We start from the raw sequence: 27,373 nt of genomic DNA, 5'->3' as shown, positions 1-27,373 counted from the left end.
AAAAGCTGCATGAAGATGTAAATGTGTATTCAGAGAGAAAATGAATTTAATTATACCCTATTCTTTTTATGTTGTCTTTCTTCTCCCACTTTATTTTCTTTTAAAAATCATTACGAATTTGCATCCTGTCTTTTTCCTTTTTCTTTTTGCTGACCAGTCCCCTAGCTACTTTCTCCCTGATACATATCACTTAGGGGTGTGCAAAGAACCAGTGTTGAACTTCCAGACTGACCAGAGAAGGCTAGCTCAGCTGAGAGAGCTTAGAGCCAGGTTTTTCTTGTCATAGACAACATCTATCTTGACTGTGTAACAGAAGGCAGAAATTGCAGAGGCAGAAAATTTCTCAATTGGACAATTAGGAAAAAAACTTTCCTTAAAATTGTCAAAAGTACTTACTTAATGTAATATATAAACCTCCATGTTGGTCATTATTTTTAATCTTGATTCTAAGAATGTACAATTGTTAAGATCTTATGGGTTGCTTTATTTTATTTCCTTTTGGGGGGGGTAGTCCCTGGAGGTACATTTTATACTTTGTTTTTTTTTTTCAATCCTTAAAATATATAAGATTATGACTTTTAATTCCTTAAGCAAAAGCTAATTATTATACTGAACTATTACAACTTTTTAAGTATATATGAAGGAATATGAAGGTTATGTTTTGTAGTCTGCCATTCTATTTATAATAAAAGTAACTTTTTTCATGGCAAGAAGAACACTTTGTTACTGGCATAGCCCAATTCATTGGTGATTGGCAGTACTAAACAATGAAAAATGACCCAAAATTCACATGTGAAAAAATGAATAATGTGAATATCCTCAAAAGAGGAATAAATGCAGAAGGCTTAGTAACTCTTGAACTTTCAGTCATCCTGATATTTATTTTTAAAAATTAACTGTTGAGCACCCTACTGTATAATACAGATAAGATATATAGAGAGCTAGGATAAATTGCCAGAGTAAAGTGACTCTAAAATAAAGAGTGTCCAAAAAGTCTTTCCAAATCCTTTGCACATCCCCAAGTTTCATTTTTGAGTATTCTCCATCTGTCATTTTGTTCATCTTTCTCTGTCTTTCTTGATCTTCTACCGTGAAAGCAGACACAGGAACGTGCTCTGTTAGTACAGAATGAAGAGAAAATTAAAAGGCAAGAGAGATCTACTGAAAGAGCCTTGCCCCAGCAAGAAAATGAAGAAACTCTTCCCAAGGTTTCTATTCCAATCCCTGAGGATTACAAGTCTCTCAAAAAGTGCCACCTCTACTCTAGTACCTTTCCCTCTCCTCGTATTCCTTTCATGATGTCTTTTCTCATAGTCCTTGCATTGGCTGTTTGGTGGTTGGTCTTTCTGTGATCGGAAAACAGGGTGCTTATAAGAAATGTCAAGACTAAAACCACTGAACTTTTATTGTTAGCTTCAAATATATAATTGCCTATATGATGCATATGATCTTGATTGTTCACTGTCCTAGGGGAGCTCTTGTGATCATCTTTCTGTCAATAAGATATTACTTTTTGTAGATCCTGTATTGTGAGGTAAAAGGAGTAGCAATGGATTACCCAAGCCAGCTTTTCTGCACTGAAGTTTAATAAATTTAGACAAATAAATTTAAGCATATAACGGGTTGGTACTTTTCCCAAAAGCTTTGACTCTCTTATCCTGCATGTTCTTACTGATGACTGTGGCCGTGTCCTCCTCTCCAGTGTCTCATACAAATCAGGATACTCTCTAGAAACTTATGATGGGACATTTTCTCAGCCTTCTAGTCATTTGTGTGGCATGGGCTCCATAGTTTAAGGAAAAAAATTCAACTTCCTAACCTTTCAAAAGCCTTAAAACGATATTTAAATCGATAAATCCATAACCACTCCTTTTCTTAGAATAACAAACTAGTATATACAAAGGCCTTTTTCTGGAAAAGGGCTTTTGACATCTGTGGCCTTTTTATGAGTATTTCTGAGCTGGACAGGGAGAGGTGACTTTATCCTTCTTGGTGAATAGAAGGATCTGCAGAGGTTAAATGCCATCTTTTCATATGTGGAATGTTGAACTAGTTTAAGGAAAATGGTGCTGGTGCCCCTTGGCCTCCAGCCAGGGCTGAATTTCTCAGACTATACTTATATTTAAAATTCCTGGAATACAGATTTATTCAAGATCTACACATAAACCTTTCTCTGAGTTAAAATACTTACTTCTTTACTTCTTTATGGCTTAAGTAATTATATTGCTACCTGTAGAAGCAATATTTTGCCATTATAGTAAGCTTAAACTCTATGTTGTTACAGTTTGTTTTTCTGATAACTTCAGGTGTTTATTCTTGCACTTGTGTTTAAAACAATTGTTTGTAATCATTGGTCTTGTGAGCTAAAGTTTTATTGTAACAAGTATATGTCCTCTGTTTGCATGTTGATTTATAAGGCTTCCCTAAAGTATATGCGAGCACTCTCTTCAGAACATGACTTGGATGCCTAACCTGTTTTTTCGTTTTTTGTTTTTAACTTCTGTATTAATGAAATCTTGCATGTAGCTTGCTTTTTTCACACTTGGATGTACTAGTATGAATGGTTTGGTTAATGTCTCAAATATTTGTTCTAAAGTCTGAGTTTATAGAATTATCAAACTGAGATTATTGAACTTTGTATTATTTCTCAATGCTTTTCAGTTCATGACACTTCTAAACAAACTTTCTGTTCTTTGAGAAGGTGTCCTCAGAGCAAAAACGAGAACAGAAAAACCAAGAATCTTTTGTCCTTCAACATTCACCAGTATTATTTTGTTGTCTCTAGAAATATGTAGATGTAATTCTCTGGTATTTTTTGAAAACTGTTATTCTGTCATTATAGTCTTTCCAAAAATGAGAAAAGAATCAAGGACCAGGCTAGATTGAATAATCTGGTGTGCATGTATATTTTTCATATCACAAGCTATGTTTATTTATAACAAATGTTTTGTAAGTAAGCATATTTGTTGATACATTCATAATAAGAGACCCTACATTAACCTGAAATATTGCACAGCTGTTTTCTAATATAGAATGTGATAATCATAAATATCCCCTTTATCTGTGAAATAGAGATGTTTTCTTTTGTGAAATAACAAGTGAAACTACAGCATTGGTTACATTATTTTAAGTCTTTTTTAAAGGAATAAAAATGAAATAATCTTAATAATTTTATTGATACTTTTATAGCTGTTTCAGATTATATTTCCTGAAGTTGCAGTTTTCATCCTTGTACACAGTTCATTTTATTATTATAAACTTCACCCTGAATTTTGTTCCTTTTGTATTGGAATTATTTCAAGTCCACTAAAAGTATAGGGCAAGCCAACATTACTTTCAAGTTTTCTGAAATGAAGCAAGAATCATCAGAAATCTTTATTGACAGTCAGAGGAAACCCATTTCTTCTGTATATAGAGTAAGAGTGGTCAAGATGAGAACAACCAAGTCCTTGTATTGGATGAACCTGATGAATGCAAACTCAAAAGAAAGGCCCATCCTAGTTACCAGAGAAAAATATTAGACATTTCAGCTTTGTGTTGCCTAAAGTTAATGTTTCCAGTGTTTGTAACACAAAGCTGTAAGTAGTGTTGGTTTCTTTCCCTCACTTATTCCATCCTCAGGACCAGAGGTATATCCAGATAATTGTATTGGCTTAACCTGGTACCACTTCTTAATGACAGCCTGGTAAATAAAAAGTGATTTGGACTAAAGGTATTCACACAGACCAGCATAAAGCCTTGGATATTGGTCTTGTTTTGCCATTAAGGATTTCCAGGGTGACTCCAAGACATTAACTTCATGGGGTCCAGATTTCTACCTAACAGTGAGACAGACCTACCTCATGAAAATGAGTCTGTAATGTTGTGCAGAAACCTGATTGTTCCGTTCTTGCTTTTTTAGGGGCTGGGAAACTAAAAATTAAGAAATAAATACATAACTTCTTTGGATTTTTATATTTGAAAGAAGCAATTAATTTATCTCCATCTGTTTCTTATTGACGTTTGGCCAAGAATTTTAAGCTACTAAAGTTAAAAAAATCTTTCTAAATTTATCCTACTCTTAATAAATTCATTTTTATCCAAGTGGTATTCTTAGATTGAACCATATTTGGAAACAAACCCAGCATCTATATTTTGGGCCTTTTAGCTATTTTCTTATGTGCCAGCACCTGCAATATGAAGGACTTCTACTTGCATGGGTTAATTTTTCTATTCTTTGTCTATTTGTTTATATCTTCAGTAAAATTTTTGAAGAAGGAACATATTGGTACTAATTCTGTTGACTAAAATTAGAGTAGGGATTATCTATGGAGTAGATTTCCAGTTGCCATTTTAGAACCTAGTAAATTTCTATTAAGTAGTATTATCAATTTTACCCTGAAATTTCTTTGGCTATAGGCCAATTCACTTTCTCCTACTCTCCTAACTCACTTCAGTAACAGTGCTGTAGAGATAAGCCTGTAAGCTACTAAGCATTCGAATCAGTTATTTTTTTTACAAGGTATTACCAATAAAAACTTATGCTTTACCCAGTGTCATGTATTTACAAAAGAAAAATAGAAAAGGCAAAAACAACATGAGACACTTTCTAGCCAGGTATGGTAGCACACCTCTGTAGTCCTAGTATTTGGGAGGTTGAGGCTAGAGGTTCACCATGAGTTCGAGGCTAGTCTGGACTCCATAATGAGACCCTGTCTGAAAAAACAAACAAGACAAAAAACAGTATGTGACACTTTCTCTTCATTCCTCTCCTAAGGATTTTGGGTGAAGACATACAGAACTTCTCTAATGTTGCCTTACCTCTTCTTCTTCTTATTATTATTACTATATTATTGTTTTGTGGTATGGGGGATCGAACTCAGGACCTTGCGCTTGCAAGGCAGGCATGGTGCCACTGAGCTAAATCCGTGGCCCATTCATATTATTCTTGATACAAATTATAAAATTCCGTATTTCTTTACAGCATACTCTACAACTTCGAGAATGCTTACTATACATAAAAAATTTTACCTTTTTCATTACACTCAAACTACTCCTATTATTTGTAATTTTGGTACTAGAAAGTGAGATAACTCCTACCTCTATATTTTACATGACTGTGGGATTGTTTTGTCTGTCTCCACTGCAGAGGATATTATCCTTTAATGTAAACCTTTCTGATGCTGTTACTCCTCTTGCCTAGGAATGTCCTTTTGACTGGATCAGAATATGGTATAAAAAGGGATATAAAAAGGCTGAGGCAGGAGGATTGTTGTGAGTTTGAGACCAGCCTGGGCTACATAGTGAGTTCCAGGTCAGTCTCAACTACATAGTGAGACCCCGTCTCAAAAAACCAAAAAAAGAATAAATCTGGCATTTCAAGATTAAAAAGTGAGAAAAGCAGCATAGAGTCTTACTCTCTTTCTCTTCTGGTCTCCAAGTCAATAAAAACACTTCATTCTCTCATATTTTTCTCTGTGTCTTTAAAAACAGAGTTTTCAGGTGATGGTATTATGTAGCTCAGTAGTGGAACAAATGCTTAGCATTTTAGAGCCTGGGTTCAATCCCCAGCATGACAGCAGCAGGAGGTGGTGAGAGGGGGTGTCACTTTTACAGGATCCTATTGCAATAAAACACAGAAAAGGAATTCAGGGGAAAACATTTATTCATTGCCTGCCAGCAAGGCGCTCTGCTGCACACTGCCAGGATTCCAGAAGGCTACATGTTAGAATGTTGGGGTTGGATAGGTTCCTCATCTCACTCCTCTCCCCTCTAGCCTGTGACTGTTTTGTATAATATCACTTAGAGATTTAAAGAATTTTCTTTCTTCCACATCTTCTAATTGTTCATGTAGTTAAAGGTAACTCTCATGTTGGAACTAATCATAGTTCTTGCCAACCAACAAGTTATTATCTGGTATCTGGTCTTCCTCCCAACATGTTCCGCTTTCTTCCTTTCTTTTTTCTAGTTTTCCTTGTTTTATCAGCTTTTTCTTTCTGGCTTTATTCCTTCCCTCCAATAAGTTTTCCTTCCTTTTTTACCTTCCTTCCTTCACTCCTTCTACCTCAAAACATACAAAAAATAAATGAGTAATCACAGCTGGCAATGAATAAACTCTAATTTTTAACATAGGGTATCTTGTATCAAGATATAAGTATGTGCCAAATTAGTCACCGTATGCCAATCTGTACATGAAGTTAGCCAAGAAAGCCATGGAGAGAGCCCAGAGCTACTGGCTCTCATTAGTAATCTTGTGTGATCCCTGGTTTATTTAAGGATTCTGTGCCACCTTCCTTGGTAAATGTCAAACTCTCTTGCTAATCTCTTATAATTCGGTTCAATTAAAAACTCTTATCCTCTCTCTCTCTGTGTCCCCCCCCCACTTTTTCTCTGTCTCTCTCTTGTTCTCTTTCTGCCGAGTGGGCCACCATGCCGCCTCGGCTCCTTAATAAAGATCTCTCATACAAACGAAACAAAACAAAACAAAAAAACTCTTATCCTTTACTGCTCATAATCAACTATTTTCACTCTAGAACACGTTATTGAGACTGGGACAGGGGGCTGTATGTCTAAACTGGTCTTATAACATGATTTTATAAAGGGAATATTTGTGGTTATTTCAATTTGATACACTTTTCTTCTTTTCAAGTTTGGTACTAGATCATTATCTAAAAAGTTACCAGGGTGGAGGATTTAGCTCAGTGGTAATGGAGCCTGCCTGGCAAGCACAAGGTCCTGAGTTCAATCCCTGGTAGGGGGAGGGGGGATAAATAAAAGTTACAATTTTCCTGATTTTACATTATTTTTCCCCATCTTATTGATAATATGTTGTGATATTTACATTTACTTTGGGGAATTGATGCATATGTGTATTATATCTTGATATATTTTCCTGGGTTTTTTTTGTTTTTGTTTTGATATGGATCGAATTTGGGACCTTTGCACTTACAAGGCAGGTGGCAGAACCACTGAGCTAAATCCTGGGCCCCTTTCCTGGGTTTATGTGATATAAAATCATTAAATGTATCAACTTGTCTTGTGTTTTATTCCTCATATAGATCCAGGTTGGCAAACTTTTTCTGTGAAGGGCCAGATAATAATATTTTAGGCTTTGCAGCCCATGTAGTCTCTGATAACTACTCAGCTTCAGCAGTGTAAAATAAAAGCAGCAAATCAGTATTTAAAATGAATAAGCATGACTGTGTTCCAGTCATACTTTATTTATGGACACTGAAATTTGAATTTTATATAATTTTTGTGTGTTCCTAAGTGTGATTTTTTTTCCTACTCATTTAAAAGTGTAAAGCCATTCTTAGCTCATAGCTATCCAGAAACAGAGAAGTTGGATCCAGCCTGCCGGTCATAGCTTTCTGACCTCTCATGCAGACTAGCAAGCTTATTACTTTGTTTTTGTTTTTTTGTTTTTTGTTTGTTTTTTTTGCCTTATACTGTTTTTGAAGATCTATAGTTATAATCTTAACATCTTCATTCAATACTAAATTATTTTTTTCTTGTTTTTGATTCTATATGGAAAGTTGAAGATGGCATTTATTTCTATTTATGTGAGGGCAGTGACCCTCAACTGGGATATAAATACAGCAAGCACTGTAGTTCCCTTGTCTCTGTCAGCTTTCCACAGTATTCTGTATCCACGGTGATCTTCGCGTACTCACTGATCCCAGCTATCCTCTTCCCTTGTGTTTTAAAGGATCTGCCTCCATCTCCCCTTGAGGAATAAAGGAACAATTCCTAAATTTACCTTCTCTTTAGCCAGAATTTAGAAATACATAATGAACTTGGTAAAGAAAGTGAAATGAGCTTTTGCTCTGAGCATTGGGTACACTTTAGTGTTTCAAGCAGTTATATAAATTTAAGACTGAGTATAGAAAACATTTTAGAAGAGACCCTCTTTCTCATTATCAAAATAAAGAGGCCCAGGTGCTCAGGAAGCTGAGGCAGGAGGATCTCCAAGTTCAAAGCCAGCCTGGACTACATAGTGAGTTCAAGGTCAGCCTGAACTACATACAGAGACCCTGTCTCAAAACCAAAAAATAAAATAATAAAGAGGGCCAGGCATGGTGGCATATCCCTGTAATCGCAGCACTTGGGAGACTGAAACTGTGAGTTTGAGGCCAGTCTGGGCTGTATAACGAGATCTGAAGGAAGGAAGGAAGGAAGGGAGGAAGGGAGGAAGGGAGGGAGGGAGAATTGAGGCCAGTCTGGGCTGTATAACGAGATCTGAAGGAAGGAAGGAAGGAAGGGAGGAAGGGAGGGAGGGAGAAAGAGAGAAAAAGAGGGATTTCTCTGAAAGGAATTTCCAGTTGCAAGCCTTTTTTGGGCAATATTTATCAGTAAGTCAGAAGAAAACAAAGTCACATTCTTTTTGTTTTGTTTTGGTACAGGGGATTGAACTCAGGACCTTGTGCACTGAGCTAAGTCTCCGGCCTTAAAGTCGCATTCTTTGAAAGTGTCTTTGCTTCCTATTTAACATGGATGTCTTGTTCTGTAATTGCTTAGGGAGCTGCTTCCTAGTACGTCTCTAAGCCCATTCCTTTTATTTCCCCTATCCAGGGTCCATTAGCTCTGATATCAGGTTGAATAAATTGTCCATGAACAGTTCAAGATATTTAAGAAAACTGATAGAGAACATTTCTTCTGGAACATTTTCTTTGATATTTTTCTGACATTAATTGTTCTGTTAATATGTAAATTTACCAAGAATAAACCTTACTGAAAATTGGGTTCTTATTGCTACTAATCATTAAGGAAGTAGGAGTCAGTATAGCAGTGCATGGGCAGACCCACTTACCAAAAAAAGGAAAGGAACTTTTGCTGTCCTTTCACTTTTCAGCAAGAGATTCTTATCAGCAATCTTTCTTTAAAAAATTTTGTGTTGCTTTTTCATATTACATGTCTCTGTAATCTAGTAATTGTCCTTTGCTTAGTCTAAGACAGAGAACCTATTTGTGTGTGTTCTGTTCTCAGAATATTGTCATATATCAGTTTTCAACTCATTTGTCTTATTTATATGCCAAGTTTTAAAAATATTTTTCTAACTAATTTAACCAGTTACTACAAAGCGTGTAATTGTCACATCTGTTATAAGCATTTTAATATGCTGAATTTGCCTTTTGTGTTTTTTAAAGCACTGTGCAGATTAGTAGTTACTAACCATCCAGTATTGCTACTTTCATCACGTTGAAGATTGAAGTGTGGTGTGGGTGTGGATATGCAGGTGGGAGGAGAGCTTGTTCCCATAATGTAGAATTGACAGAAGGTATATCACTTTCCTTCTTACCTCACCCTGGGTAAACCTCCTCTCATCTTACTCTCATAGTTCTAGATTTTGTTATGTTATCCAAGTGATTGCTTGAAACTAACATTTGACACTTTGAATTGGTCTGTTTATGAGTTCAAAGTGTGTACCTTGTGGCTCTAATATAAAAACATTATAGTATCTCACCAAAGCCATATTCCTTTTAGGAATTTGTTGAAAATGTTAGCACAGGAAGCCATTTTCATTAGTGTAGAACTTTTTAAGAGAAGACGTAACGAGTTAGTATATAATAACAGTTTTCAGTTGCTTTGAGTTCTTTGGAATCATGATACTACTTTCTCAACACCAGTTTGGAGCATGATGTTTTTCTTAAATACTTATTAAGACTCACCAATTTTGGAACTGGGACTAGAGTAAAATCCTATCAGCAAATGTAATTTTGTTCTATCCTGAGTAACTATAGAGCTTTCTTATTGGTTTTAGCTCCTTCCTCTCCATCTCTAGTAGTCCACCCTCAGTCTCTCATAATATAATGAAATAAAAGTGACCCCAAACATTTCTGGTCTCCTAAGACATGTTCAGTATAATCTTTAATATTTGCTCAACTATTTTAACTTCAATATATATTCAGGTCTGTTCAGGTGTGAGAATATTCATTTGATCTGTGGAGTTCTTGCTGGTGAGTGCAATGTAAAGGCAAAATTTTCTATTAAATAATAGTTAAAATTTTGCATCAGGCATGGATTTTGAAGCTGTTTGCTTTTTTTTTTTTTTTTTTTAGTGTACCGGGGATCGAACTCAGGACCTTGCACTTGCAAGGCAGGCACAGTGCCACTGAGCTAAATCCCCGGCCGCTGTTTGCTTTTATTTTCACTTCTTCTGGGGATAATCTAATAACAGCACTATTCGATGGGCAGGGATGTAGCTCAGTGGTAGAGTACTTGCCTAGCTAGTGTGAGGTCCTGGGTTTGATCCTAGGTCCAGGACCTAGATGGAAAAAAGAAGAGTGATAACAAATAAAAATCTATATTTGAAGAATAATCAAATTCTGATTGATACATTTCATTGGCATTTGTGAAAGAAAGGCTGCACCATGGAGTTATTTTCCTATAAGAAACAATGTTATCAACTGTAGTAAAAGCCAGTGTCTTCTTCAGTAAATTTTCTTATCCACATTTCATCCAGAGGTTAGCTTTATGTAGCAGAGAATAGCAGTAGACCATGAAAATGACTCTGAGCTTCGTGGGGAAGCTAGTGAGCACTGTAAGGATATATGTCTAGCTAGGGGCCAATAGCATACAAACTTAAAAAAAAAGACTGGGGAGGGTGTATCCAAAAGAGAAAAATTAGAATCCAGAGAAATGTATTGCATGATAAAGAATGGAACACTAGACAGAAATGTAGAATTTCTAAATCCTCTTTTGCTAGCCACATAATAACTGTGTTAGTTTATCCCCATCTTGAGTATTTGTGATTCTGATGTCCATTATGAAACTGCCAGTGGCCTAAGTTTTACACTGAAAGTAAAAACCAAACTATTATTTATCAAGCTTTTGGGGGTGGGGGGGTCTGGAGATATTTTTCTTTTTGATAATTTTAGTTCTTTCTTGATTTGTTTCCTTTTTTGGCTGAAGAATGGGCTACTGTTGCTTGACTTGTCATCTTTATGTGCTGTTTATGTGTGGCTTTTATGAAAGAAGCCATTACCACATCTGGTTTATCTTTCATTGCAAGTGCCCATTGAAAAACATCTGTTTCAGAGTAAAATTTTTTAAATTGCCAGATTGATATTTCTACTGATTGTTATACAACTAAGGGAAACACTAATATTAATAATCTTTCAAAACAGAAAGATTATATAAGGCCAGGGATTTAGCTCAGTGGTGCCACCACCTGCCTTGGAAGTGCAAGGTCCTGAGTTCGATCCCCGGTACCAAAAAAACAAAACAAACAGAAAGATTATAAATATTTTAATGTATTACCTATAAAGACATATGTTTTCTTTTTTAGAGCTTTTCCTCTGTGCATACAAAGCCATTCTTTCCTGAAACATAATCTTGCCACGTTTTTTTAAAAAACAAAGAATGTAGAACCAGAGCACTCGCAATTAACTGATATTATCAGGATTGGATTCTGCATTTTTAAGTTTGCATGTTGCAGACCATCTGGGGATGTTACTTAAATACATTATTGATAATTTAAGTGACTGTGATATTTATTGTTTACTTTAGTTAAGAACCAGGAGCTGGACTCTTCTGCTGTGTAACTTCCTTCTGTGCTTAGCAAGATAACCTCGATTCCTGCTGGTTCTGTGGGCATTTGCGGTGCAAAGCATTTCTTACTGGGTTTGCAAGGCAAGGGTAATGTGCTCTGTGGGTATATGTATGTCTGTGCACTCCTCCCACGTCCAGTGTCACTGCCTCCTCTTCACTCCTTTTTTTTTTTTTAATCAAAACTTATTTTTCAAAAAGCTATATTCAAGGCCCTGGGTTCAATCCCCAATACCACCTATAAAGACCTTATTTAAAAGTCTAAGGAATCCCTTCGTCCTGACATAGAGACTCACTGAAAAAGTTTAACTTGTTAACAACATTCCCTGAGATATTTGCATTTCAAGAAGCCACAAAACCATGGCAAAGAAGATGATGACATTAGAGCTGAACAGTAAGCAGTACTTACAAGGCCAGGATTAAGCCTGTTTTTACAGTAAAGTGAAGAGAATGTGAAAACCACTGGTAGTTTTAATAGCCTTGATAGATTTGGTTACATTGTGTAAAGTTACTAGAGAGGTAGGATACTAAATCTCAAGACCTATTTTTGAGGAAAACTTATTAATTGCAGGAGTATATAGGTAATGACAGTATAGAAAGGTATACTCAGGGCTGGGGATTTAGCTCTGTGGTGCCACCGCCTGCCTCACAAATGCAAGGTCCTGAGTTCAATCCCCAGTACCAAAAAGAAAGAAAGAAAAAAAGAAAAAGAAAAGAAAGGTATACTCAGAGGCTTAGAAACAGCAGTTGCATCTCTTATGCTTTGATGTAGTTGGAAGCAGGTGTGGTAGCTTGGACCTGTAACCCCAGCACCTGGTGGAAGGCTGAGGCAGAACACCAACCTGGTCACACAGCAAGACCTTGTGTCAAACAAACAAAACAACAAAAAATGGTGGTAAATTTTGTGACTACTCCAAAATGTTCTTATTTTCTTTCTTAAATCACAGTGTATATAAAATATTAACTGTTTCTTTTTAAAAGTTATTTTCTGGGCCGGGGATTTAGTTCATCAGTGGCCTGCCTTGCAAGCGCAAGGACCCAAGTTCAATACCCAGTACCAAAAATAAAAAAATAAAAGTTATTTTCTTATACAGGTTTTTAAAATGTGATTCCAGCATTAAAAGGATGTTTAAAATCTAAAGAATCTGATAAACAATTTATGAAGTGCAGATAAATCTGTAATGTTCTCCAAGCCTTTAAAGACAGTTACATTTAAAAAACAAAACAAAACTTAATAGGCTCCTAGAAGAAAAAGTAAAGAATTATAAATGTTAACAACTAATTGTATAAAAGTTCTTTTAGGAAAAGGATAATATCAAACATTGATAATTTAATAAGTTTCATTTGTTCTTTCTCTTTCTTTTCTTTCTTTTTCTTTTCTTTTCTTTTCTTTTTTTTTTTTAGATGCTGGGATTGAACCAGAGCCTTGTGCATGCAAGGACTAAGCTATACCACCAACCCCAGTGAGTTAGTTTTTTAAAAAGTGAAAGTCAGAGCCGGGCATGGTGGCACATGCCTGTAATCCCAGCACTTGGGAGGCTGAGGCAGGAGGATCACTGTGAGTTCAAGACCAGCCTGGGCTGCATAGTGAGTTCCAGCTCAGTCTCAACTGCATAGTGAGACCTTGTATCAAAGAAACAAAAACAAACAAAAAAACAAAAAGTGAAAGTCAGGCATGTTGGTGCGGGCCTGTAACCCCAGCATTTAGGATACTCAGGCAGGAAGTTTGCCGTGAGTTCAAGGCTAACCTGGGCTACATAGTAAGTTTAAGGCCAGCCTAAACTATGTATATAACAAGATCCTGTCTTTTAAGAGAAAGACTTTTTTTAAAAAATTCCTTGTTTTGTTCTGTAAAATACAGAAAATACTGGATTATCATATTTAGCAGGAGCCATTGACTTTTTAAATGAGATTGAGAACCTTCAAATAGGCCTTTTGTTCAAGTAAATTTCTACCAGTTCTCCATTCTGTATTCTTGTAGTCAGCTGGATATTTCTGCAAGATCTTGTAGGCAGCTGGTCTGTTATATAGCATCTTTCTAGACATTAAGTCTTGGTTTTGCCTTTTTGTCTCATGGATGGCTCAGATACTGCCGTATATCAATTCATATTCCTGGCAACATCCCTTTAAAGTTTCCGCGCTAATTTGGTATATGCAGTTGTGCAGTCTTATGTAACTCAGTGGCCCTTACAGATTATTATGGCTAAAGGCAACAACATTGTCAGTTAAAATTCTTCAATGATATTATAGGCCAAATTCTGGGTGTCTTGTGTCATGGAAACTTTACATCTTTGTTTGGCCAGAACCTTTTCTTCTAGCTTTTTAGCTTTCTCCTTATATTTAAAATATAATGTCAGAAAAAAAATGTATATAATGTCAGGTGCTAACAACAAATTCTGCCAAGAGAACTTTGGACATTCAGTGTACTTCTCAAAATCAGAGTCAGATTTGATGTTTATTGTTTTGAGCATAAATGAACATATTTTTTGGTCCTATTCAAAATACTTAGCAGTGCCAGAGGACGAAGAGGATCTTTAAAACTAGAACCAGACCTGGTTCTAGCCAAACCCTAGCTCCATCAGTTCCTAGCTCTCAGTTACTTAACTTTTCTATTTCTTCATCTATAAGATATGGCTAATGGGTACCTCAACGTGAGGTTGTAAAGAATGAAATGAGAAAACATGTTAATCTGACCGATGCTGCACTTGGTACACAGTAACTTGCAATGCTATTAGTTTTTCTGTTATTCTACTGATAGAAGAAATAAAATGCTGGACTAGAGAGTGGTTTTGGTCAAGTGAGCACTTTATGTTGTTTCTAAATATGCCTTTCAGTTATTATAACGTAAGACATAGTTTGTATTGAACAGCTATTATATGTCAAACTCTATACAAGAAAGATGAGGCCAAGTAAGACATGGTAAAAATATGGAAGCTCCCCTTCCTTGAGTTTATAGCCTAATGGAAAAGACAGCTGAATATTTCAGTAATGAGAGGAAATAATAAGAACAAGAGAGGGGGCCAGTGATTTAGCTCAGCGGTTCAGTGGCCTGCCTTGCAAGCGCAAGGACCCGAGTTCAATCCCCGGTACCAAAAAAAAAAAACCAAAAACAAAAAACCAAAAAACAAGAGAGGAACGGTATCCAATCACACTGTAAGTGTCCAGGGGGAACTCCCAGGGAAACTGATGCTTCAAAGCATGGGCATACAATCAGAAGGAGCAATATTTACAAAAGCCTGGGGGCAAAAGAAAGCATGTTTTGTTCTGGAAAGTGTATATAGAATGGATGGAGAGGATGCACTCAGAAGTTTAGCAGGATGAAGCTGGAGAGAGGTGCGGATCAGATTTTCGCCAGCTGATCTATTTTTGAACAGCCCTATAGTAGCTTGTCTGGCTCCGAAGAAATACTAAGAGCAGTGCTGTAGAAAGTAGTACAGTGTGCTCCACTCTCTCTTGTGTCCCCTAGGCCCTCATCTATGATAGGTGCGCTGCTAATTGTTTGGTTGAAGTAAGTGAATCAGTGTAGTACTTTGGAATTTGCAAAGTTTTTGTATATGTCATATTTGACCTTCAGAAATCGAATGAAGCATTATTTTCATTTTAAATTTGAGGAAATTAATATACTGTTAAGAATTTTGGGGCCAGGGATTTAGCTTAGTGGTTCCAGCACCTGCCTTGTAAGCACAAAGTACTGAGTTTGATCCCTGGTATCAAAAAAGAAAAGAATTTTGATGTGTCTAATGGGCAGATGTGCAGGCAGAAATAGCCTTGTTGTCCATCTCTCAGTTCTTTCATTTACACATAATATTCATAATCAGTTGATATACAATCTGCCTAATCTGAATTTAACATGTAACTTGTTTACGGTGCTCTTAAATTGCATGTTTCAAGGGCCGGGGATTTAGCTCAGTAGCATCACCACATGCCTGACTAGTGCAAGACCCTGAGTTCAATCCCTGGTACTGCAAAAAAAAGGTAAATAAATAAATAATGTTTTAAAACCTGCATGTTTCAAAATCTTAAAAGTGAAGTTGGCTCAAAGTTCTTGAGTGCAGGGATCTTTTCTTGGCTAAATAGAGCATTGGTTTATGTTCATCACAACATAGGCTGATGTGCAGAGTCAAGAGCACCAGTAATTTTTTAAAATGCAATATAACTAATATAATTTGATCACTAAAATTTGCAGGCTGGTCCAAGCTGTATCATTTACTCTAGAATACCTTCTTAAAAGAGTCCTTTTCTGCTATTAAGTTGTGTGTGGATGTGCAGTGTGGTAAAATGGTCTTACAGGCCTGAGTGGCTTTTTACAGCTTTCTGACTGCCACATGTGTGGATGTCACTTGATGTAGCATTGGCTTCAGTTAGATCATTCATTTTTCAGAGGTTCATATTCCTTTCCTGCAGATGAAATTCCTTTTCTTCTACCCGGAACACCATTCTTAACACTTTGTCATATGGGTATCTTCTTACCCTTGTTGTCTTCAGCATACTTACTCTAAGTACTTACTGTTTTTCCTGTAGTGAGAGGTGTTTAGCTCAGGAGGGAACTTTCTGTGTTTCCAGGATTTATCGCTTTTAGAAGTTGGAGGTGTTGTGTTGTTCTTCTGTGAAGAAACACATCACAGCTCCTGGTTATTTTGTTTATAAAGAAACATTTCACTAGTTTTGATAGCATGTTGGATACCATGACTTATTAGAATGAGTGGATGTGTTCAGCATTTGTCTCCCTGCCAAGCAAAGTCTAGACTTTAGTTTCTCCATTAGGGGCTAGTGTGTGTTACACATGGCTCAGAGACATAGGAAATGTTTTTCAGCCTCATCAGGCTCCTCCAGAGCATGTCTAATTGGCTTATAAATTGCTCTGACTAGTAATGAATTAGGAATGACAAAGTAGCCCTTGAAGTATGAAGAGAATAGCCAGACGTGGTGGTGCACACCTGTTAATCCTAGCACTCAGATGGCTGAAGCAGAAGGATTACCAAGTTTAAAACCGGCCGGACTACATAGTGAGACCCGTCATGCTCACTTTGACAGCACATATATATAGTGAGACTCTGTCTTAAAAGAAAAAAAAAAAAAAAAGAAGAGTCTGTGTTATACAAGAAAGATCATAAGTGTTGGATACTATGTGAAGTACATTAAAATTATTTTCCAGATTAATCATGCTGCAGAAATTTGACCAAAATGAAGTTGACCTGCTTAAGATATATATAATGAATAGCAGTTCATCCTTTTGACCAACTTTGGAACTAAAATTCTTAGTTTATATTAGATTTAATATTTTTGAGATTTCTTAAAACTCATCATTGCCAGGTATGGTGGCACACACCTGTAATCCCAGCACTCGGGAGGCCGAGGCAGGAGGATCACTCAGAGTTTGACGCCAGCCTGGGCTACATAGTGAAACCCCACCTCAAAAAAAAAATCATTGATTCTGAGTTTGCTCTCTTCCCCTACTTGTTCCTAATCTTGCTTTTGTATGTGTTCATTCATTTGTAGAGTATAAATGGCATTCGCACAGAGGAGGTGGCTGTCATGACAAAAGGGCCTGCTAACCCTGACTCTGAATGCAAGGGCCCCGAGCAGTCAGTAGTTCCTAGTCAGAGGCTAATGGCCATCCCATCGGAGTCTCCACAGAGCTTTGACTTTGGCTGCCTCTCCATAAGCAGCAAGGAGACAGAAGAGAAGGAGCAGGGGGCAGCTGGCTGTCTTGATATTAAGGAGATGCCGAGAGGCCCAAGTGGGGAATGTGCAGGAGTGGAGGAGGCCAGTACCTTAAAGTTCTCAGTATCACCAGCTTCCGGTCAGCTGCAGCTTGGTGAAAAAAGGGCAGACAGTAGTGAAGAAACTGTTACACCAGGAGAGCCACTTGGAAAACAAAATGGATCGTTTCTTGACTCTCGTGTGGGTAACCAGTACCCCACCCTCATTCGAAGCTTCCAGGTAGTAACTGATTCGATGATGCAGGTCTAATGACTCTCTTTGGGAGAGGGCAGAATCTCTTCTGTGGAGGAGGTGGTGATGGTGGTGAGGGTAGTGATCTCTCTGCTTTTTTCAAAATCACAGAGTAAAATAAAGCCTTTGATTTCTATAAAGAACTTCATTCAAAAGAATTAACTCCATGAGTAGAAATGCTTTCTCCCTGATGACTTAACAAAACTCTTGGGAGTAAAAACTCCAGCTACTTATCTTTGTGAAGCTGATGTAAGTAGTTTCATCTTTTCCTTGCTCAAATATGGGCTGTGGGAAGAGGTGAATTTTAGAGACTTCTATGGTGACCATGTTCGAAAAATTCCAGAACTCTTGACAAAAGGGGCAACTCAACTTTGGATGAGATTTCAGCCCCAAATAGTAATATATGTACTGCAGCCACTTTGGGCAGCCACCACTCCCACTGACCTCACTCCCAGGGCCTTCCCTGATTGCAGGCACTAACTTCTTGTGCTGCGGTAGACAGCCTCTTAATCCTGTCACAATCATACGGTAGTCCGAGGGTTATTCGTCATCCGGGAGAAGGTGAGCGGATGGACAAGAAGGCCTTTAATATTACACTAACGTTCATTCTTCTGAAATTCTGAGGTTAATCACCAGGTGGTGGTAGAACTGATTTTTTTCTTTCCAGTTTTCCCAAATACTATTTCTTGTTAGTAACTCCAAAGTGAGCATCTGACATTGATTTGAAAGAAGTTAATTAATTCCAGGGTAATGCATTCCAGTGCCTCTCTGTTTCATGTACCATTTGTACTTAGAGGAGGAAATGTGGCTGCTTTTCTGAATTATAATGGTACAGCCACAAGGACAAATGAAAGGGATGGCTATTTGGCAAATAGTTTTATATTCAAATTCGGAAGGTCAGTCTGAAGTATTTTATATCACCAGTCATAACTCTGATCTTATAGTTTTCCATTAAGCTTATGAAAGTGATTATAGTAATGCTGCTTTTTAATGTCCTTCCTGATGTCACACCTTGTCAGGGTTACTTTGGAATAGTGTTTAAGCCTTGGGTAGAGGAAATAGCTTGGAGACTGAGCTTACTCTTTTTTGATTCAAGCTAACACTTTGATCAGATCAGTGTCAGAGGGCTTAGTTCTCCACAGCCTTCAGAATGCCTCTACTAACACTGTTTCTTTCCTGCTTCACAGCCTCCACTGGTGAAGACTCAGACTGTCACCATCTCAGACACTGCCAATGCTGTGAAAAGTGAGATCCCCACCAAAGATGTCCCTATTGTCCACACTGAGACCAAGACCATCACGTATGAGGCTGCCCAGGTAGGACACCATTTGATGCTTCAGAACCAAAGGCTGGAGTAAATAAAATAAACCTTCTTTTTCACAGAGTTTCTAGTTGTTTAGTGCAAATAATGCCAGATTTGGAGGGGGACAATTCTTTTTAAAAGATATTACTGCCTGGGTGTGGTGGTGTAAGCCTATGATCCTAGCACTCGGGAGGCTGAAGCAGGAGGATCACTGCAAGTCTGAGGCCAGTGTAGGCTATTTAGTGAGTTCAAGGCCAGCCTGAATTATGTAGCAAGAAACTCTGTCTCAAAAAGCTAAAACACACACACACACACACACACACACAAAAGAAGAAAAGATTACTGATCTAAGGATATCCCAAAAATACCTTATAAAAGGCAAAATTGTCAGGGGTAGGGTATAGCTCAGGGGTAGAGCTCATACTTAACGTATTTGAATCCCTGAGTTCAGTCCCTAACACGGAGGGTGGGTGTGGGGTGGGGGACTATGTGAAAGATTGACTACAGTAACAGAGAAGTCCTCTCTGTGGAGGTGATGTTTGGTTGAGGCTTGAATGCTGGCAAGGAGGAGCTTTGGGAAGCTCTGGCTGAGTACTTTCACAAAGATCCTTTCAGGTAATCCTTGCCTCACCACACACTGGATGGCATTATCTCCATTTAGGAAAAGAGTAGCTTGGTGGTTAAAAGCATACTTTGCAATTAGCCAAATAGTATTTTTATGCATCCTAGCTCTGCCAGGCAGGTACTAGCTAGATAATTTTAGACAAACTGCAAGTCTCTCTAAAGTTCTGTTTCCTACCCACCACTGTAAGAGCTAGAGGAGGACCAGTGAATGATGTCTGTGAAGCACGTGGCATATTCGCAGACATTCCCTGGTGTGAGCATGCTGCCCAGGTCTCCCTCGTCGTGGTCTAGAGGGTGGGACTTCAGGGTGGTGAATGCGAGCGAAGTTACTTAAAAGGTTTTTAGTGGTGGTAATAAAGTGGCATAATTAAGCAGTGATTTTGTAAGATGTTCCCTAAAGCTGTGCGCTGAATATGTTGAGAGAAGGCCTGGAGACAAACAAGTGACTAGGAAGATGCTCATGTAGAACTGAAGTGTAGCCTTAGGAAATGAGAAGAAAGAGGTGTGTCAGGAGAAACAGAAATGAACAGGTAGGACTTGGCAGGGAAGGGGACTGAAAAGGAAGGAATAGAAAATCACTCTAAGATTGCATACAGTATTAGCCAGACAATATAGGAAGAATTACTAGCACATAGGAAGGAATCTCTTTAAATTTTCTCTACGATGAAAACAAACTCAATTTCCCTCAAAATTATGGAGCATCCAATTAAGATAATTCTGTGTGGCTTCTAGTGGGAACAATCTATGTGATAAATTTGTGAATGAACAAGCGTGGTGCAATATGGTGTGAATAACAGGCAACTGTTTATGGAAGGGGAGAGGGAGGTATTTATAGCTGTGTATGTAAGAGCTCAGTGTGTAGGCTTGGATAGCAAGATACTATCTCAGAATGGATATCAAAAAAGTAACAAGCAATATAGTGGCCTCTGATGAATGAGACTATAACTATGGGTTTTGGATCAGGAATGGAAAGAAAACTGACTTTTCACTATGCACGATTTCCAAGTTTTTAAATTTTGGCTGGGCATGGTGGTACATGCCTGTAATGCCTACACTTAGGAGGCTGAGGCAGGATGTGAGTTTGAGGCCAGTCTGGGCTCCATAGTGAATTCAAACCAGCTTGAACTATATAGCAAGACCCAAAAGAAAGGAATGGGGCAGGAAAAGGTGGGGAGGAAGCATATGCATATCAAAAAATTTAATTGTTCAAAAGAAATTGTTTTAATGGAAACAGCTTTTGTGTACAGAGAGGGGAGAGGGTCTTGAGGCCCAAGGCTTGTGGGGAGTAGGATCTGTCAGGTACAGGTGCACATTCCCTGTGATGAGTGTTATCATTATATATATCTAAAATGTAACAATAAATGTTTTACTAAAATAACAAAAACAAAACAGAGGGGGCCGAGGATGTAGCTCAGCAGCATAGCACCTGCCTGGCAAACATGAGGCCTTGAGTTCAATTCCTGGCACCAAGAAAAAGAGAAGCCATGCCAAAAAGAAAAAAAAAGAAATTGTTTTAAAAATGAGAGTCACCCTGCCCACAGAAGACTGCAGTTTGAGCGTAGCTCTTAAAAATGTAAGGAAAAGCAGTCACCTTAAAATATCCTATCATGAAAGAGAAGTATAAAGTTAGCAAGACGTGCTAGACAAAACACATGTCTTTGGAGTTAGGCTTGGGTCTCAGTTCTAACACTCACTAGTTTTGTGACCTCGGGCAAGTTGCTTAACCACTTTAAGCCTTAGTTTTATTTTCTGAAAAGTATTTTTATAGTTACTGAAATAAAGATAATGTTTGGTACATAGTACGTAGTAGGTATTAAAAAATGATAGCTGTTACTTTATTATATTGTTATGCATCTGACTTTATTTCATTTTCGCAAGCTTAAGGCAGCCAAGATATAAACTTTTTTGTTATTGATATTAGACAGTGATGTATAGTGGGGAAGAGTGTTGCTTATAGAGTAAGATTTCCTGGGTTTGAATTTGTTCCAGCCCTTACCAGTATGCAGTCTAGTTACTAAATTGTTGTGTCTCAATTTCCTCATTTGTAAAATGTAGACAGTAGTCCTACCTCATAGAGTTGTGAAGAATAAATTAGTTACTATACATCATATGTTTCCAAAAGTTCCTGGCACGTGATAAGCACCAGGTATTTCTTTGCTCTTGTACATAACATATGTATGTATGTATGTATTTACTGTAACCATTTCTGCTTTTGTTTTTATTACTACACCTGACAAATAAGCCCAGATACCATTTTCTTTTATTTGTTTGTAATCACACTTTGGATACATTGTAACAGTAGATAGGGAGCCAGAGTAGGTTTTCCATTTGTGCGCGTGTGCATATGTACGTGTGTTGAGATAAAATTTATACACAGCAAAATACACAGGTTTTAAGTATTCATCTTGATTGGCGTTGACATATGTTTTTACCTGTGTGACCAAGACTCTCTTAGGTTACAGAACATTTCAATCACTCCTGGTATTTTCTTTTATGCCCTTGTCCATTTGATCCTTAACCCTCTAGGCTACCACTCTTCTGATTTTTTATTTCTATCACTATATCCTCATTTTTCCTGGTTTTGGACTACATAAAAATGGAAGTATACTAGGCCAGGTGTGGTGGCGCACTCCTGTAATCCCAGCACTTGGGAGGCTGAGGCAGGAGGATCACTGTAAGTTCGAGGCCAGCCTGGGCTACATAGTGAGTTCCACATCAGTCTCAACTATACAGTGAGACCCTGTCTCCAAAAGACCAAAAAAAAAAAAAAAAAAAAAAAAAAAAAAAGGAAGTATACTTCTGTATCTTTCTCCTTTTTTTTTGGTACTGGGGATCAAACTTGGGTCCTTGTGCTTGCAAGGCAGGTGGCGGCACCACTAAGCTAAATCCCCGGCCCTGTGCCTGGCTTCTTGAACATAATGTTTAGATTCATTTCCATTATATGAATTAATAGTTCACCCTCACTGAATAATATTCCACTGTATGAGTATACCACAATTTTTAGCCTTTTATTTGTTGATGGAAAGTTGGATTAATTCCAGTTTGGAGCAAATATGAGTAAGCCTGCTGTGAACATTGATGTACAGTTCTTTTTTGTGTGCATTCCTCTTATTTTGGGCGAGCACCTAAGAATAGAATTTCAGGGTTGTATAATAATGGATGTTTATAAGCAGTTGTCAAAGCTATGGTACCATTTTGAGGATGTAGTAGTAAGTGAATAAAGGGGAAAAAAAAATCCCACCTGTGAAAAATAAAAGTAGACAACTAGGAAATGCACATCAAAACTGCATTGAAGGGCCAGGGATTTAGCTCAGTGGTGCCACCACCTTCCTCTCAAGCACCAGGTCCTGAGTTCAATCCCTGGTACCAAAAACAAAAAACAACAACAAAACTGCATTGAGATTCTACCTCACCTGAGTCAGAATGGCTAACATCAAGAATACAAAAACAATAAATGCTGGCAAGGATTTGGGAAAAGGCAGCCTTTCTACACTGTTGCTGTGGAAATCGGTATGGTAGTTGTTCAAAAAACTAAAAATAGAGTTACCATTTAATCTGGCTATACTACTCCTTGATATATATCTGCACTTGTTCTTAGCCGAAAGTCTGAGAAGTGATCCTTTGTTTACATCTGAAGGAATTAAATAAAGTCAGCACACCATAGGGACACCTGGAAACCCATTTTATTGTGTCACAATTCACAATAGTGAAAATACGGAACAAAGCTAGATGCCCATTAACAGATAAAGAATAGATAAAGAAAATATAATATTAACCTTGTATACAGAATGGAGTATTATTTACCCATAAAAAGAATGAAATTTTGTCATTTGCAGAAAAATGAATGGACATGGAGATCATTAGGTGAGCAAAATGAGCCAGACTCAGAAACAAATATCCTGTGTTCTCCCTATTATGTGGAACCTAGAAAAAGATGACAAGAAAGTATAATGGAGACTACTATTAGACATGAGGAAGGGAAGAAGGGGGAGAGGGAGGGGAACGTAAGGATGGATATATAGGGAGTGTGAATATTATCACAATTCCTTACACTGAAACCAAAGAAATGTGGAAGTGGGGGGAGGGGAGGGCAATCGGAGGACAGAGGTAGTGGTTCAAGTGTGTTAGGTCCATGTACCAATAAGCCAAAATGAGATCCATACTCTGTATGACCAGTAGCCACTAATCAAAATGTGGGGGCAGAAAGAGGTAGACAGCCGTACAGCATTTGTCCATCTTCACCTTCATCAGAGACAGAAAAGACAGTACCGGGTGGGTGGGAACAGAGACAGCCACAGGCCTGTAGAGGAGAATCTGCAAAAAGTTTCAGCCCTCCTGGAATGCAGGCTTATATCCTTAAAGCAAGTTATCCTTTTGTGTTTTATTTTGGTTTTTGTTGAGGCAGAATCTCAGGATGTAGTCCAGGTTGGCCTTGAACTCACTACGGAGGCCACACTGGCTTTGAACTCTCAGGGATGAGAGTGCTGTGACTACAGGAGTGCATCACCGTGCCTAACTATCTTACAGCAATGTATAAAGCACTTTCATTTTCATAGTTTCCTTGGATCTTCTCAGCAATGCTATGGTGTAGGCGGAACACCTATCACAATATTGTCTTTTTTTTTTTTTTTTTTTTTTTTGTACTGGGGATCCAACTCAGGACCTTGCTGCCTGAAAGGCAGGTGGTAGAACCACTGGGTTAAATGCCCAGCCCAGTATTGTCTTTTGTTTTATTTATGTATTCATTTATTTATTTGGTATCAGGAATCGAACTAGGGACTTTGAGCTTGTAAGGTAGGCGGCAGCACCACTGAGCTAAATCCCTGGCCCCAAGTATTGTCTTTTATAAATGAGAAAATTAAGTCTTAGATAACTCAAAACGATTTGCTCAAAGTCCCATGGCTGTTACATCTGAGCTGGGACACAAACTTCAGTCTGCAAACGTGAAGTTTCTTTCCTGGTCTGTGTCCTAGTTCAAACAGCTACTAGCTGTAGAACCTTGAACAAATTATTTAAATTTCTGGGTCCCGGTTTTCTTAATTGCACAGTGAGTATAATACTAGCGTATACCTCAGACACTGAGCAGTACCATTGAGTAGCAGTTGCATGACGTCCTTGACATGTATGAGGAGTGTAGGAAATGTTAGCTGAATCTAAGGAGGGTGAGTCGACTGGGTTAAAGAAAATATTAGTGAACTAGCTAATACTGCACCTGCTATGATGGTAGCATGTATATAAAACGTAGGTGTCACAATTAGTTCCCTCTTGGTTTTATCCAGACCTCCACCTGGAAGGGAACCCAGCCTAGGACTCTGTTACTTCCTGATTCTCTTCTCTTCCCTAATTCTCTTCTCCATCTGCCCCTCCTCCTACTATCTCAAAGTTTGGGCTGAATGAAATGTGATCCTGCTCATAAAAGCAAAGCTAGGCACACATAACTGTAGTCCCAGCTACTTGGGAGGCTGAAGTGAGAGGATCACATGAGCCCAGAAGCTTAGCACCAGCGTAGGCAACAAAGCAAGACGTCGTCTAAAAAAAAAGAGAAAAGAAAAGAAAAAGTTGGCAACCTCTGCTTATACTACAAATGACTTATATAAAGAAGCAGAGAACCAGGTGCAGGGTGGATGCCTGAAATTCCAGTGTGAAGGCCATTCAGGGAAACTTAGTAAGACCCTGTCTTAAAATAAAAAAGAGGGGCTGGGGATGTAACTTGGTGGCAGAACACACCTAAATCCAATCCCTAGTACCACCAAGAGGGGAGAAGAACAGAGAGAAAGATAGTCATTTAACACATTTTTGCTACAATTCTTTATGAAAATAATTGCAGTTCTCTAAATCCCCCCTTTAATGCCAGGTATTCTAGGTCACTGTTAACTGAAAAGTGTGTGGCCATGGGTGGAGTCCATCCTCCAAATCTGGTTTGTTTCCATCTTGGTCAGGGAGGCATCAGGCATCAGCAACTTTAACAGCACAGTGTTTTGTTGATAATTGTCAGGTGAGCTTGCTCCCTGCCAGCCATTGCTTTCCCTTTTTGCCAATGTTACTGCTCAGCCTGGCCAGAATATGTTGCTTTGGTCATGATACAGTGAGTTCTAGAGAAATGAATATTCCAGCCCCGCTTCTCTACATAGATTAGTTGTATAGCCTGGTGTTGTAAATACTTACAGAAATCTCACCTAATAAAGAGAGTCCTTTTCAATACTAATTTTGTTGTCAGAAATATTATTAAAGCATATTATGGATATTTTCTCGCACTTTCTCTTAAAAGATGATTTTTCCACTTCACTTGCTCCAGTTTTCCTTTCAATCTTTAAAAAAGATGGCCTGAAACTCTTTGACTCCTTAGCCCCAGTCCTTTCCTACTTCTTTCTGGAAAGTTTTATCCTATGATGTAGAACCTATCTGCGCCTTAGCAACTAAGAGTTTACAGCTTCCCTGCCTTGGATGATGTGTAAACACCAGATCTGTAGAGAGAAAACTGCCACTTGCTTGTTTTGAGTCCACAGGTTTTCAGTTCTGAGCCTGAGCTTTATTTTCTTTTCTTCCCCCTCATCCCCCAGAACTGAGGATTGAAAAACAGGATTCAAATCCAGGGCCTTATACATGCTAAGCAAGTGCTCTACCACTGGGCCATAACCTCAGCCCTCCTCCTCCTCCTCCTCCTCCTCCTCCTCTTCCTCTTCTTCCTCTCCCACCTTCCCCCCATACCTCCTTTCTCCTTCCTCCTTTTTTTTTTTTTTCTTTTGAGACAAGAGTCTTACTCTGTAGCTCAGACTGGCCTCCAACTTGCCATCCTCCTGCCTCAGCTTCAGAGTAACTGGGATTACAGGTGTGTGCCACCACACACAACTTAACCTGAGTTTTCTTAATGAAGGGTGATAAAATCCCTGCCCTTTTCTTAATTTCACAAGAGTGGCATAAGCATTAATAAAGAGGTTTAAAAGCCGTTTGTGAACTATAAAATGATGTGCATGTTTATGGATAGTGTCATTCTTGTAGAAACCATAGCTGATTCCCTGCCTTCTCTTTCTGAGCTACTCCCAGCACTGACCCAGGGTTAAGGAAATTGTACCCCTCCACCTTTTGTAGAAGGAGTCTCATTCCCAGGGGACTTGTTCTACTTGTGAAGAGGTCACTGGAAGGGAATTAGAGTTTTGCATTAGGACACAGAGCTGGAGAACAAATCTGTAGCTTGCGGCACTTGCCCACAAGGCTTCCTGCAAGGCAGAATGATGAGCTGTTCTCTCTTCTTCAGACTGATGACAGCAATGGAGACTTGGACCCAGGAGTCTTGTTGACGGCACAGACCATCACATCTGAAACCACAAGCAGCACCACCACAACTCAGATTACCAAGGTAAATGGAGCTTCCTTATGAAATCCAGCAGGGTGTTGAACTTGCTGCCACCCCTTGGAAAAAAGGACCCTGGTCCATAAGTGAAGGCTTCCAGCTCTACCCCTAAGTGAGCTAAATCTCAGGGTCCCAGTTAGCAGGGCCTGGCTGCTCTCCCAAGCAGTAAACCTAGGGAGACCATGAGAGTATCCTTGCCTATATTTAGTAGTGTCATAAATCCACATGTAGTCATTTTCTTCATACATCTTTCTGTTTTTCTGGATCTATGTGGCTGTGAAGGTAAGTGTAAAACTCCCCTTGGGACTGCCACAGTGGTGCCTGCCTGTTATCTCAGATACTCAGGAGGCTTAGCAAGAAGGACTATAAGTTCAAGGCCAGCTCTGACAACTTAGTAAGACCTTGTCTCAAAAAAATAAAAAGGACAAGGAATGTAACCTAGTGGTAGAGTGACCCTGGGTTCAATACCCAGTACCATAAAAAAAAATTTTTAAAAGTCCACTAGGAAGGGCCGGGGATTTAGCTCAGTGGTTTGGTGGCCTGCCTTGCAAGCGCAAGGACCCAAGTTCACTCCCCGGTACCAAAAAAAAAAAAAAAAAAAAAAAAAAAAAAAC

At 38.4% G+C, this 27,373-nt stretch overlaps 1 protein-coding gene across 13 annotated transcripts in view; it reads left to right on the top strand.

Annotated features, from left to right (window-relative positions):
* The window catches only part of Epb41 (erythrocyte membrane protein band 4.1), a 166,858-nt gene that overhangs the window by 133,613 nt on the left and 5,872 nt on the right, over window positions 1-27,373 (top strand). For 4 of the 13 annotated variants that reach the window (XM_010632055.2, XM_010632048.2, XM_033767747.1 and 1 more), the window contains 2 exons: window positions 18,669-18,797; window positions 26,664-26,765. In XM_010632055.2, coding sequence (XP_010630357.1) covers window positions 18,669-18,797; window positions 26,664-26,765 — 231 coding nt within the window. Of the gene's footprint in view, window positions 1-157; window positions 2,220-17,025; window positions 17,470-18,668; window positions 18,798-26,663; window positions 26,766-27,373 lie in introns of those variants that run through there. The other 9 variants (XM_033767753.1, XM_033767752.1, XM_033767751.1 and 6 more) reach the window with 3 other exon arrangements.

The sequence above is a fragment of the Fukomys damarensis genome, unplaced genomic scaffold (genome assembly GCF_012274545.1).
Source record: "Fukomys damarensis isolate Sample0158 unplaced genomic scaffold, DMR_v1.0_HiC HiC_scaffold_23, whole genome shotgun sequence".
Classification (NCBI taxonomy): Eukaryota; Metazoa; Chordata; class Mammalia; order Rodentia; family Bathyergidae; genus Fukomys; species Fukomys damarensis.
The sequence above is the reverse complement of the archived record's forward strand: the minus strand, read 5'-3'. Positions and strand labels throughout refer to the sequence as shown.